General features: G+C 37.1%; 1 protein-coding gene across 7 annotated transcripts in view; it reads right to left on the bottom strand.

Annotated features, from left to right (window-relative positions):
* Positions 1 to 1,340: 1,340 nt before the first annotated feature.
* Positions 1,341 to 15,204, bottom strand: part of LOC126297555 (protein Malvolio) — a 330,588-nt gene continuing 316,724 nt past the window's right edge. For 6 of the 7 annotated variants that reach the window (XM_049988485.1, XM_049988486.1, XM_049988488.1 and 3 more), the window contains one exon: positions 1,341 to 4,444. In XM_049988485.1, the coding sequence (XP_049844442.1) occupies positions 4,369 to 4,444 (76 nt within the window). In that variant the 3' untranslated portion in view covers positions 1,341 to 4,368. The remainder of the gene's footprint in view (positions 4,445 to 15,204) is intronic. The other variant, XR_007552543.1, reaches the window with a different exon arrangement.

The raw sequence follows: 15,204 nt of genomic DNA, 5'->3' as shown, positions 1-15,204 counted from the left end.
TGAAAACTCTTTTACTCAAAACAAAACTACCCACAATTATAGTACCATTTCAAACAGTGACATACATGTTATAGTCACCGCAACACTACATTGTGCCAAAAAGATGTATATCATGCAGGAACAAAAACTATACAAACAAAATATCTTTCAGAACTACATACATTTAAAAATCATCATACATACTGCAATCTAGCTTCTATTCAATATCTCAGTATCTAATGTATGAAAACGTGTAATTCATACTTTTAATTATAGAAATAAGCAATTCATGTACAAGATATGCTGAAATTTGTAACTATTCATTATATGGATCCAATTTGTTATAAAACTTTAAATGTAGGTTGTAAAACCAACTGGCAAAGAGATTTTTTGTCCAATATCTTGTGTACAAGATATGCACTGAAAACGATATTTATATGGACAAATAAATATATATCATGTGATCTGGGAGACCTCATAAGTCTTCATGTTTGTGGCGTGTTCATCAATTGATTTTGACAAAGTTAAGGAGCAATAAAGTGGTGGATGGTCTTTCTGAAGTTACAAATTGTCTGTTGGGTGCTGTACACAGACAGACAGACAGACAGACAGACAGACAGTAAGCTCCAATAATATTCACCAGTGATAGACAGTGGATAAGATATCAGGTGCTTCATTTCATCGTATGTAAACATTTCCCACACTGAAACACTTCCACAATCTGCCTGATGAGTGTCATGTTGGTAAGCTGGTTGCATTTCCTCAAGTTGTTTCTTTATGTGCTCTTCCTCTGCCACTTGCATGTACCAACATGACCATCGAACATTAGTTTAGGTACAAGGATGGGGCAGAGACTTCTGTACCATACAGCAAGGAGGTAAATCTGAATGGTATATATGGTCACCAATTGTCATCCAGAAGTGAATTTGCGAGTGATCTGTTGCCCGTGACCATTCTGTTTGGTGTTACAAACTGTGATCCCTGTCATTGACGCACTGTTGCCGACAGCATTATTTTTTTCTCCCCCCCCCCCCCCCCCTCTCTCTCTCTCTTTTTCCAGTTTTTTTCTGATTGTAACAACTCATGGTGTACCCTTGGCAATGTAGTGTATGAGAAGCCCAGTATCTGCATGACATCTGAGATGAAGCCCCCCACCCACATCTGGCACCTATGGTCTGGCTGCAGTTAAATGTGCTGATATTGCATATCCCATCTTTAGCTAAACTGTAACTGTCACACTTTCTCCAACACAGCAGCCTGAGATTCAAACATAGAAACTGAAATGCATCCACTCTTTGAAACAGTAATTACAGGAATGTCTTTAAATAAATAGCAGGTATACAATGTGGTAAAAATACTCCTAATAATAAAATGAAAATATATTTTTTTTAAATCAGTTACAGATATTTAACATAAAATTGTATGCATAATAAACACTGTATTTTTTTCAGATGTGCTGTCATTTGTAGCATGGTGGTTATTTGTCAATATTTTTTCTGTACCAACAGGTTATCCAAAATTACAGTTAAAATTCATATTCTGGCAAGATTTTTGCCACAGTTGTCAAAAATCACAGAGACAGTGAACAACCACCTATGTCATACCTGTCACATTACAAAACAGTATAAACAGATGTTACATTCTGTATCTTTAATAGTTCTTTAATTATGAACAAAGCAACAGTCAACAACTTATATTAACATTGATTGAGTGAAGAAGTACTTTATAAGCAGGCGAGTGAATAACACTCAGGCTACATGAAATGTATACTACTAACAAACAACATACTAGACAGAATACAATTACATATCAGTCTCTACTAAGCAATCACAATGAATTGTCTATTTGCCCACTAATGTTCCAGCATCTAGATGGGCAATAAACAACAGACATCTTTCATTTATTTAGGACTCAATATATTTATGAAGATATCAAACGGTATACTATAAAAATAAAGAATCTGCAGCACAGCAGTATTTATCAGATCTATTAGAGGTTTCTACCTATGAACAGATCTGGAATATGTATATATTTTTTTGTTACAACCCTAGTGGTGGGATAGTCTTTCTTTATCTGTGAACTACACAGCATATTTTGGAAAACTAATAATACGACGTCATATTACAATAAATTCTCAAATGTTTCACATAAAAAACAAGAAAAATGTTACGTTAGTTGTCTGCAGCTTCCATTCGTTGCATGGAGGAAGTCTTCCAAAATCGTAACTTCAGATCTATTAGGGGTTTCTACCCATGAACAGATCTTAGCAATGTGTTTTTATATTGTTGAAACAATATAAATCAATATAAAGGGGGGCAGCAGGGTGCAGATAAAAGGAGGCAGGCAGGGAGGGAGGGAGGGAGGGAGGGAGGGAGGGGGAGAGCGAGAGCGAGAGCGAGAGCGAGAGAGAGAGAGAGAGAGAGAGAGAGAGAGAGAGAGAGAGAGAGAGAGAGAGAGAGAGAGAGCGGAGGGGGGGGGGGGGGGAGAGGGGGGAGAGATGCAGCAATTTGTTTACATAAAATGAAATACATCATTGTGTTCTAAAGAAACTAAAATTATCTATCAGAGACTCAAGAAAGCTCGAAGATACTCATTTATCCATGTTAATAGTAACTGAGCTCCATGGCTGTGGATTTCACTACTTGAAGTACAGCAACCAGACAATTTTGTTGTGCCATTCACATGAAGGGGGAGAAATGAGGCACAAATTACAGAATAAAAATGAGTACACCTAATTATCAATTAATTTTAAATAGAAAATTCAAGAAATGTGGTAGCTAAACAAATTGTTATTTTGCACAAGGCAGCTGCAGAAATTTAAAATTCAGTTGATAAAAAAACACTATGTTGATGAAGATATAAATGTAATACACTAGTTGAAGTTGGGTGAAAGCCAAAAAAGGCATCCTTCCATAAAATAAAGCTATACTTTGTTGGTTGCTGTATTTCTTCAAGCAATGCAAATACTTTAATGAAACAGACTACAAAAAAGCTCTGGCAACATGTCTAACGCTAAGTGTTGAAAAATTCACAACAAATGTGGTTCTTCTTAGTGTGACATTTAGTACAGCATCTTTGTTAAGATACTGTTCAACTTCAGATGATAGCAAGCAGGAAAGTAACTGTAGATGTGGATTCTCAGAATATACACTATTCCTACAGTTACAAGTTTTATAGATAAGTGTAACACGAATACCCATTTGACAGAAAATAAAACCAAGAAATTTCTAAATTATTTTCAAGAGAAAGTGAGACAGTAAAAATAATTGATGGTGGGTAAACTGGTAAAAAATATAATGAGTTATGCATTTACATAAGAAATGTGAAAAAGAACAATAGTAGACTAGCTGCCAAGATTTCACCGAGCTGCAGAGTGAATCATACTACTTTTCTGACATTAATGAGGTTCCGTAATGTTTTTAAAAAGTGCTTTATTATGCTGTGTTATAACAGCACAAGAAAAAAAAATTTCAAATGGCACTGAGTAATAAAATTTTTGCGCGTAATATGACAGCTGAGATGGACAAATACCTTTTCCAATGCCAATAAAACTGCTTAATATGTCACCAGTTTTTGGAAAATCTTGCACATTAAAAACCAATAAAAATGCACAGTGACATACCTCAGGGAATAAGTAGGGACTGGTTTTCAAGTCAGTCTACCATGTGAGGAGTAAAAGAAAATAAAAAGAACTCGCAAAAGGGGGGAAATGAAAAACAAAAGGAACTCCCACTTGTTTTATGACAGCCATCCTTACAACTGTCTTCAACTTCCCAACTATCCCAGATTTGTAGATACAATTTTGGTACACCACATAAAAAATTCCTCACAGAACTTTACATATTTGAAGTATGAAGTGCTTCAAATATTCAATATAGAGCTAGCTAATTACAAGTTGCAAAAAACTGCACTAACTAGAGTGATGCAAAATATGTTGTTAAACAGTGCACTCTGTAACTTAATTTTGGATACACAGTGCAACTCATAGGTTCTCCTCCTTCCCAAGTCACTCCCATCCCCTTTTTCTCAAACTCAATTTACAAATATGACTGAGCAAATAATTATGTTTTCCGTCCTTAAACTGACCATTCACTATTACAGTCACTATTTTGGTACTATGTATAAGACCAGTTGAATGTGAACAGAATGCAAAGAGTTCTGGCATGACTACTGGGCAGGAAAATTTTCCAAACATTGTAACATAACTCTGAATGGTACATAATTAATATGTATAGCTTTTATAAAGACTGCTACATTACTTTTCTGCTGTGCCTCTTAAGTACTTTAAAAAAATATTTTGCTGATATTATGTACAAGGAAACATATCTAGAAAGATTAAACACATGTACAGTTTCAGTAAAATCTAATATAATAACAGAAGTCCATAATTTAACTATACATATTAGAAGTAACAACTGTGCTCACTGCTTGTTGACCATCTTGGATGGAAAATGATGAGAGGCTTCTGAAAGCAAAAATACAGTTTCAAATTGTGTGTCATATAGAAATGTGTTTGCAAATACTTACTAAAATAAATCTATGAAATATGTTTGTTCGCATTGTATCTTTTGCAGCAGCTGTAAAAATCAGTTTCTGTTGATTTTTCCATCTTAGGCTTACTGCAATTTAATTAAAGAGAATATTACACCAGACACATTTCACTTTTATTTATAAAGCATATTCTGTGGTTATTTTGCAAATTGGATACATATGTTTGTACATTTTTGGTTGTTTCAGGTTAAAAATGGTGTTTTGTTTAAAAAGTTGACGTTCAAATTACTTACAGTGTTGCTTTACATATTCTCCAAACCACTGCTTCTTCCCTACTTGTTAGCAGCAGTTGATATCAAATGACTTCATTTCATATATATACACATGGTAGCATTTGAAAATCGAACTGAAGTTACGTGTGTTTCTCACTCTCGACAGTATTACAGTCCTTATGTGAGTTCATTTGTTTTCATGTAGATTGTGAGCACAGCCAGCCTGTGAAACTACATTTATTTATTATTTAATTCGTGTGCATGTGTGTGTGTGTGGGGGGGGGGGGGGGCACATGCACTAGTGTAAATTAGTGAAATGTCCTGTATGTTTAGCAGCGATGTGTAAGGAGACTGGCAGGGGGTTAGTGTATATTTAATGTTCTGTTAAGTAGTCAATTAGTTTAAAGAGTGCATGGTTTGCCAGAATGGTGTGGTCATTTACGAGTTTATTTTCTGTTATGGTTTTTTGAATGTGGTAGTTTTCTTGTAAAGTGAAGAGTGTCTCTGGTGGCAATTTTATGTTAGTGTTGGTGTAAGTATTCTGCAAAAGTTGAATGATTAGTGCTATACCTCCATACACTTAAAGGTTCTTTGTATCCTGTGTCAGATGTCCTCCTGGTTTGACATGTATCGTCTGTCACATGTATTGCATTTCAGTTGGTATATTCCTGGTGACTGATATAGATTAGTCTTTCCTATTGTTTCTGGGAAGCATTTTTGACTTGTGCTGTTGATTTGGTGAGCTATTTTTATGCCTTGTTTTTTGAAAATATTAGATACTCTGTGTGTATGTTTGTGGTTGTATGTCACAGTGTACCATCTTTTATTTTCTGTTTCTTCCTGACTTTGTGTTATTTCATGTTCTCGTATTTTCTGTGTTTGTTTGTGATTCTGGCCTTGTGTTGGTGACAGATGGGCATTTGTTCTTTTGTGTTTCTTTATTTTACTATTCAGCTTTTTTACAAAGTTTTCTTTGTACCCATCGTTTGTGGCTATTTGCATTAAGATATTCATTTCTTTTTGGTAATTGTCTGTAACTAATGCTATTGTGTTTAGTCTGTGGAGTGTGAATCTAAGTACTGTCTTGCTTTTGAGAACTGGGCTGTTGTGATGTTGCATAATTGTATCTGTTGTCGGTTTTCAGTATATGTCAAATGTGTGCTTGTTGTTTTGAATCTTTATTGTGGGGTCCTGGAAATTTAATTACCTATTTTGCTCTTTGTCTATTGAAAAATGTAGCTTATCATGAACAGAATTATGTCTGTGTGCAACTGGAGAACTTTATTGCTTGGTTCATATATAATGCAAGAGATGTCATCCATACATCTAATCCAGAGTACGACATTGTACTTATTTGACACTATCTTGTTAAATATAATCCATGCTAAATGGTTCATAAATATGTTTGCTATAGTTCCAGACACTGTGGATCCCATTAGGAATCCTTCACTTTTTTAACAGAATTAATTACTGAACTGGAAATATTTCTGTTCTGTTATTAGCTGTAGCAACCTCACTGTTTCTTTGGTGTATTCATGTGGAAGTGTACTCTCTGTCTTAGGATTTTGTTCTCTAATGTTTATTGTGTCAGTTAGTGGTATATTGGAATACATATTCCCTACATTGAATTACAGGAGGTTGCTGTGTTTGGAACCTGTATGTCTTTTATGCAATGAATCAATTGTGTGATGTTTCTTAGAGTTTATCCTCTTGTAATTTATAGTTTTCTGATAAGAGTTTCAACATGTACCTTCAAGTGGGTAAGTGAGACCATTTCTATAATTCACAATGACTCTGGCAGGTGGGATGGTGCACTAGGATTTGTCTGCAGCAGTATCCTTTTTTCATAGTTGTCTAGTGTATTTTCAATGTCTTTTAGAGTTATTCTCAACTTCATTTGGAGTCTGTCAGGTGGATATGATTTTAGTTTTGTAATTTTATTTTTTGAGATGAACTCTTGTGTCTTATTGTTCACTTTACCCATTAGAACCACTTTGTTTCCTTTACCTGCCCTTATGATGATGGTGTTGTGTTCCTATAGTTCCTTTTTAAGTTTTGTCAGGGTTATAGAATCTGTATTGTTTTGGTTTCCTGTGTTTCCTTTCATCTGTGTTTTTATGTTTTTGATTTGATTACTGACTAGCTCTCTTGTCAGACCAATGTGTACCTCACTTGTTTCGTTTCTGTTTTCCTATGTGAGAATGCTTTCCGATTAAACTGTGAGGTCTTCTATGTACTTTTTGTCTATTTGTGTGCCGACATTTCCTTTGTACGCCAACCAGTGTCAGTGAGGTAGACCAGTAATGGACTCCAAGATTATTGGTACAAAATTAGTTCACTGTGTAGGAGCAGGAGTTTTTCCTGCAAATAAGCAGATGCAATCTCTGACAAGTGGTTTGTAAAAAATGCCGTGTACTGTTTGTGTATAGCATCAACAATAAATTTCAAGTTCGTGATGTTGGTTGGAATGACCATTAAGTGCACTATAACAGGGAGCAGTACATAACTTTTTTTTTTTTTTTTTAACTGGGAGATATGAGTGATGTGTACAGAAATGAATAAGCTATAATGATGTCAACATCCCTAAAAGTGCTCTGAACACAGCTGAAAAACAAAGTATTATAGTGATCAGAATACACCATAGGCATGACCCCATCCCTCCTTAAACATTAAAAGTAACAAACTTAACACACAGTTCCTTAAGGTTTCAAAAGCTCATCCAAATATAAGCTATTTTAGTGTAGATTTTCTTGAGAGATGCAGCTATACATGTCATGCATCTGAATTAAAGGGGCAAGACATTCCAGATTAAAAAATAAAAAATCTGAATTGTTGTATATGATCAGCAACCAAACTGACAGTGTGGCACTGACAGCCATTGCAGTGGAATATTCTTCTGAAGGCAGGCATAGAACAACACTATGAATGCAATGCAGGAATTTCATAAAGCAAACAGTTCTACAACAGGAGTAACAACACAAAACAAATAGTTCTATTATAGGAGTAACAACACAGCAAACTGAAAGGATGAACATATTAACACAACCTTTACAACAAATATCAGTGGTGCACAAATAATACCAATAAGAATGGAGCACCAGAAACAGTAGTAGCACTAACACCAGCACCAGCACCACCACCACCACCACCACCAAAAGTAGTAGCACCATGAACAGCTGTAGGAGCAGTAACGGCAGCGCCAACAATGATAGCAGCAGAAGCACATCACTGTTTAATGAGGAGACAGAGGGCAAATAAAGCTACTTCACTTAAAGAAAAATTTTTAAGGCTTCATATCAGTAATGGAAAGTAGTACACCAGTAGGTAAGCAAGTTCACCAACTCTTATCAAGTTTTGTTTTGTTTGTTTTCTTTCACTTTGTTTTAGAGTGAAAAACAACTGTCATGTGCACTCTTGTCAGAACCTTAGAACACTAATATGAAAGAGGAGTTAAAAACAATTACATGTTAAGCCCAGCTGATGTAAGGAAAGAGAGCTAAGAGCAAGGTCTTCCTCTTAAAGAAAGGTCCATAAAAAGTGCCGTAGAGACAACAAGATTCCAAACTAAAGATTAAATGTCCTTCACCACATTGCCATGACAGCCCACATGTTGTTCATTGAACAGCCAATAACTCACATGGCAAACATAAATGAAAACGTAACTGGTCAAATGGGGGATCACCACTTAACAAATGGCAATGGCTAAAACGGTACTGGCCAACACACAACTTGACAGATGGCAAACCCAGAGACCATCAGAAGGAATGGAAAAACTAGTGGGCTGAGATAGGAAGACCGCAGCCTTGGCAGCAGTGTCAGCAGCCTCATTTCCCGCCAGACCGATGTGTCCAGGAACCCACATATATATCACAGCGGCTCCCTCCAGAGTGAGCAAGTGGAAGCTTTCTTGGACACACTGAACTAAGGGATGGACCATGTACAGCACACAGAGGCTCTGACAGAATCAGAGCAGATGACACAATTGGAAAGCCTGTGTTGCTGGATGTATTGCATGGCTAGAGACCGCACGAAGAGCTCTGCTGTAAATACTGAGCAGTGTTCTGCAAGCCGATACTGAAAATCATCAGTACCAATGACAAAGGCACACCCGACACCATGGTCACCCTGAGAGCCATCAGTATACACAAAGGTACTACTGCCAAGCTGTGAGAGATGATGAGAAACTTACAACAATAGATCGAATCTGGAGTAGGAAGTAAATGAAGTCCAAGGTGAACACGGGCTGCTGCATGACGCCAAGGTGGCGAAGGGTTCACACCCATCAGGAAAGTGGCAGGTAGAATGAAGTTAAGCTGCTGGAATGACAGCCGAAAGCAAACTCCAGGAGATAACAGAGAAGAGGGATGCGCCACATACCGGCAGTCAAAGTCATCGGAGAAAGAGGCATAGGATGGGTGACCAAGCATGGCAGACAAATGGCATGCATATCAGTCAATTAGAACATAACACCAGTATGACAAAGGTAATTTGGCAGCTTCTGCATAGAGACTCTCAACTGGACTAGTGGAAAAGGTGCCAGTGTCCAAACGGACTCCACAATAGTGGATGGTATTTAGACAGCGTAAGATGGATGGATGTGCAGATGCATAAACAAATCACTCATAGTCTAGTTTCGTACGGGCAAGGGATCGGCACAAATGGAGGAGGGAGGTCCAATCTGCTCCCCAGGAAGTACCACCTATAACATTGAGGGGCTGCGTACAGCTGGCAGCCATGCAAGACATGTGGGAGGACCAAGAAAATTTCCTATCAAGCATGAGCCCAAGGAATTTCATAGTTCCAGTAAACAGAAGAGCAATAAGGACAAGATGACTCTTACCAAGTTCCAATGTTAACTGATGTGACCAGTTGTAGTGATGTCACTGAGGAGGTTAATTAATTTGTATTTTTTTGCCAGAAAATTCAGAGCCTCAGAAGAAAATTAAATCAACTGGCAAGAAATGTTAGTGACAAGTGGTCTCTTAGTTGGTCTCACAGAACACCATATGAAAAAATGAATAAACTCTCTAAAACTGCACAGCTACAGTCTAACATTGCATTACAGTAGAAAATGTATGGACAAACTTTCTGCCCAGATTGTACATCAGTGAGGTTACTTTCAGAGTATTCTGATCCAATAGCTCCACATTTAAAAATCACGTACAATTGCCGCTCAACGAAAGATCCGTACCAAACAACTAAGTTGCACACAACACACGAATGCCCAAGAAAGTAAACAGGAGTAATCCACTGAATTACAGCCCATATCACTAATGTTGATTTCCAGTAGAACTTTTTAAATATTATGAATTTCCTCAAATAACGTGGTTTATTGACAAACAGTCAAAATGGATCCAGTAAATTTAGGAGACAATCTGGGCAGCCCTCTTAGACCGTTTGCAAATGCTGCTGTCATTTACTGTCTTGCGAAGTCATCAGATGATCAAAACCAATTCCAAAATGATTTCGACAAGATATCTGTAGGGTGCAAAAGAGAGGCAAATGTCTGTACGTAATGAAAAGGCAAAGTCACCCCCTTGAGTATTAAAAGGAATCCACTAAATTTCAGTTACACAATAAATCATACAAATCTAAAGGCTCTGAATTCAAGTATATACTTGGGGATTTCAATTGTGAATAACTTAAATTTGAATAGTCACATAGATAATGTTGTGGGGAAGACAAGATTGATTAGTGGCACGACACTTAGAAAATACAACAGGGTCTACTAAAGGGACTACCTACACTATGCTTGTCCATCTTCTTCTGGGCTACTGTAGCACAATATGGGCATTGACAAAGTTCAATGAAGGGCAGCTCATTTTGTATTATCATGAAATAGGGGAGAGTGGGCCATGGATATGATATGTGAGTCGGGGTGGCAATCAATAAAACAAAGACATTTCTCATTGCAGAAAGATCTTCTCATAAAATTTCAATCACCAATTTTCTCCTCTGAATGACAAATTATGTTGTTGGTGCCCACCTACATACGGAGAAACAATCATCATAATAAAATAAGAGAAATCGGAGTTCACATGGAAAGATTTAACTGTATTTTTCCCATGCACAGTTTGAGAGTAGAATGGTAAGGAAATCGCTTGAAAGTGGTTCAATGAACTCTCTGCCAAGCATTTAATTGTGAATTGCAGAGTAATCATGTGGGTGTAGATGACGATGTTATAATGCATGCCGGAAATAATATAGAACATACATCAATGCAGTTACACACACATTGCACACAGCAATACTGTACTTTGAAGTCCCTCGGGTTGCAGTAAACGCAAATATAGCCATCACAGTGCTCACAACACTGGTCTTTTGCATGGAAATTGTGAAATTTCTTAAGACCATTACCATCTCTTCTAACTTGTGCTTTCTCTACAACAAAAGCTACCATAATTTTGGGTGACTTTAATATTAACTTTGTTACTGAAAACAGCAATGGTGTTTATCATTTATAAACCCCAACATAACAGGAGGCAAGTATTAAATGGTATTTCTGACAATGATGACCAATTACTCACAAATGAGGGTGTTAACTCCATGTTATATAGTAGAGCATCAATTATCCTAACATCGGTCAAGCAAATGACACATACCCAAAATGTTACTCACTTGAGTGTGCCGCCCGCCACTATGATCTTGCCCTTCCTTTCCCCCTCCCCCTCCCCCCATGCTGAGTCACTACAATGGTAACCATTTGCACTCTGTTATGTTCACTTGTGTCAACTTTGCCATGTAAAGTACACTTGCAATATAAAATGCCTAAATGTAAATGTGTTGTCCTTTCTATGAGATATAAATTTGAGATTAATAAAAGGTTAGAGGAAGGTGTATCTGCAACTAAGTTGTCTACTGAACACAAGGTTGGTACATTGACAACTATGGATATAAAAAAATAAAAGATGTGCATCAAAGATTTTATATCTAAGCTTCAGTCCACCGCATAGACAAGTCGTAAAACTATGAAGTTCATCATGAACACAGACCTAGATGATGCTGTTTACATGTGATTTACACAAAACAGATCACAATGAGAACCTATCTTTGGTCCCACTCTATGTGGAAAGGCAATTCAATTTAATGAAAATCTTGGAGAGTCATGAAATATTAAAGCAAGTAAAGACTGGTTAAAACACTAAGTCAAAAGTAAAGACTGGTTAAAACACTAACTCAGAACACAGTGTTAATTAGCTTCACAAACACGGTGAAAAACTGTCAACTGAATCTTCGGCAACTGCTCCCTTCAAAATCAAGCTAATGGATCTACTGAGGGAAGAAGATTATGCTCCCAAAAATGTTTACAATGCTGAAGAAATGGGGCTCAATTCGAAAGCTCTGCCAAGAAAAGCTCTTGCTTTTTGTCATGAATTAGCAGCAGCTGCTTCTAAAATAAGCAAAGACTGTATTACTACTTTAGCTGGTACTAATGCTGCTGTTAGTCACCGGCTGCCTTTCCTAGTCATTGGTAAAAGTAAGAAATCATGTTGTTTCAAACACATTAATATGTCTGTGATGCCTATTATTTACACAAAATAGTGCTTGAGTGGATAGTACAATTTGCACAGAATGGTTTATCAAAGTTTTTATACTTTTTTGTTGTTTTTTAGGAACACTTGTGTCTTTTACAACTTTTGTGATTTCACAAAGAAGATAAACACCTTTTCCAATTGTATTTGAATTTAATACAATCTGTTATTACATGTTGTTGTGCCAAAGCAATGCCAAACTTCTCCTCGTGCTTAACCACAGAAATATAGCCTCCTTGTGTCTTGAGAATGAGAGTAGTTGAAAACTGAGTATGAAGGAAACATTGTCAGACACAGTACTGTTAGTTGCTTGGCATGTATATTACCTACTGAATGCAAGCTCAGAAATATTCAGGATCAGTGACATACTGGCAGATTATAGACCGTTCAAACACTTGACAATGTGCAACATGTTCACAATGCTATTTAGGTAGACAGACATATGACAGGTTTTTAAGAGAAGCACCAGTTGTACTAGCATCTAGTGCTGAAAACTGTCTGTTCTGGGTGCGTTTTGAGGCTGTTAACACATTCCCATAAAAAATATCTAATGGGTGTATGCAGAGATATCTTGGTGGAGGTTGTTTTGAACTGTGGTTGTATCAAATACCGGTACCAGTTTGGTCTGAAACACCTTGTTTGCAACACTACCAACCTCAAAGCAGTTGCAAGGTAGCCATTACTGAATGCTCTGTGTTGTGTTCTTTTCTTATTTTGAAATGAGTGAAGAAACTAATACTGACCAACATAGTGTTTGATTATGACCCTCACGGCACCAGAAGCAATTAGCGATCCCTACAACCATGTGTCAAAAATTGTTCAAATGGCTCTGAGCACTATGGGACTTAACATCTATGGTCATCAGTCCCCTAGAACTTAGAACTACTTAAACCTAACTAACCTAAGGACATCACACAACACCCAGCCATCACGAGGCAGAGAAAATCCCGGACCCCGCCGGGAATTGAATCCGGGAACCCGGGCGTGGAAAGCGACAACCATGTGCCAGTTCTGCTTTTTGCAGAAACACAGATCACACATCACACGTGTATTCCAATTGTGCTGCAAGAGGGAGGCATGGCTCATTTACCCACAATGCTCCTCTCTCCTTTGGTGGTCATGAATAATTCTAGTTTGTTTATGCTTGCAGCCAACTGCCAGTCTGTAGTGTCTGCACTCTGCACTGAACAGAACAGAAAATCAAACCTGTCAATGTATTTTGACCATGCTGCAAATCTCTGCTAAACACATGAACAGAGTTATTTTCAGTTCTACTTCTATGCAGAGTACCTTGTTGGTTCTACCTCCATTATCATCTACATCTACTTCTACATACATAAGCTAGAAGCCATCAAGTAGGGGTTGCATGGTTATGAGAGGTCACAATCAATATTCTGCAGATTTTGTAACTATCAAATATGTCGGAAAATAAAAATAATGTTGAGAAACACTGCAAATCAGAGAAGCACTCTGTTCACAGGTGGAAAAATGCTGATGCTTCTCAACAGAAAAAATCAGTCGCCAAAAGCTTAAGCAGAGTCAAATAATGAAAACAAGTGACGACCATATCGGAAAAAACAAAGTTTTTACAAAAGCAAACACTCCAATTAAAAAGTTCCCCAATCACCATTATTTTAACAGTCAATTTCAAAGTACTAAGGCTTCATCTCAAGGTCACTTAGTGTGACAACTATTTAATTTTGTAGTATGTCTAATCATTTACAAATGAACAATGTTTTGATGTTAGTTTTGCCAAAAATGATTCAAATTTTGTCAAAAATAAACGTGAATTTTGCCAAATATGATGCAAATTTTGTCCAAAACAATTGTGAATTTTGGCAAAAATAGTGTCTACATTTCTAAATATGTCAAGACGACAAATCACAGATTTTTAAGTGAGGGGAACTTACCCTCTGAGCAGATATCAGACAGTGAATTTTAGGTCAGGATCTAATGGGTGGCACAGTTAAAAGTAGCCCACCTCTCCTTTGAATGTGAATTCAGTATTTTGACTTCTTAAACAGAGGAAACAGCTATGACAATGGCCAGTTTTATGCAGAAATCAATTGTTAGTATTCTTCTGTCAGCATTTCAGTTTATTTCATCAGTGAAGTTAGACATTTCTCTTTGTGGTCAGCACAATGCCTTTCTTGATGCAAGAAAGAATTGAAATTGTGGAAGCATATGTGAAAGCAAGATCAATTAAGGAAACTCGCAAAATTTTTGAGTCAAGTAACTGGATCAAGGACTAGCACCAAAGACAACAATACAGATTCCATGAAAATTGATGCACCTATGATCTGTGTCAAAGGTAAAATGACAAAGAATTCCTTCAGTTTGCACACCAAAATTTATTGCCGACATTTGCTGAGGAATTATTCAGAGCCCAAAGAAGTCTACACATAAACTGGCCCAACAGGCACATTTAAGTAGGAGGAGTTGCAATATCATATAACGGGTCTGCATTTGTTAGACTCTTTCCATAACAACATGAGAAAAGAAACACAGTTTCATCTTTCCAGTCATGTGAATTCACAGAACACGAGTGTCAGCAACCACGCCATGACGGGGGAGGGGGGGGGGGGGGGGGAGAGGTGTAACAGGAACAGAGGTAAGTACTGTCCAGCAATAGCGTCTCACAACTTAATAGTTTTCTAGAGTCCATTTTCCTTATGTTACAGTTAATAAATTAGTATTTCATTTATATGCACTATATCTTTTACATGTGCTTCTTAGGCTTTCCCATTCTTATTGCCTCTACACAAACAGTGAAAGTGTTATTCTGGACCATACCACTATTGTAGTGTTTTCCTTTGTATTCATCTGAGAGTACTAAAATTCTGTGATCAATTTGTGTACTCTTCTGGATATTGTCAAAACCAATATAATTTTCCTGGCTTCCTTTCTGCAGCATCACACATCTACACTCA

This window comes from Schistocerca gregaria, chromosome X, assembly GCF_023897955.1.
Source record: "Schistocerca gregaria isolate iqSchGreg1 chromosome X, iqSchGreg1.2, whole genome shotgun sequence".
In the NCBI taxonomy this organism is placed as follows: Eukaryota; Metazoa; Arthropoda; class Insecta; order Orthoptera; family Acrididae; genus Schistocerca; species Schistocerca gregaria.
This window is presented reverse-complemented; position numbering and strand designations above follow the sequence as displayed.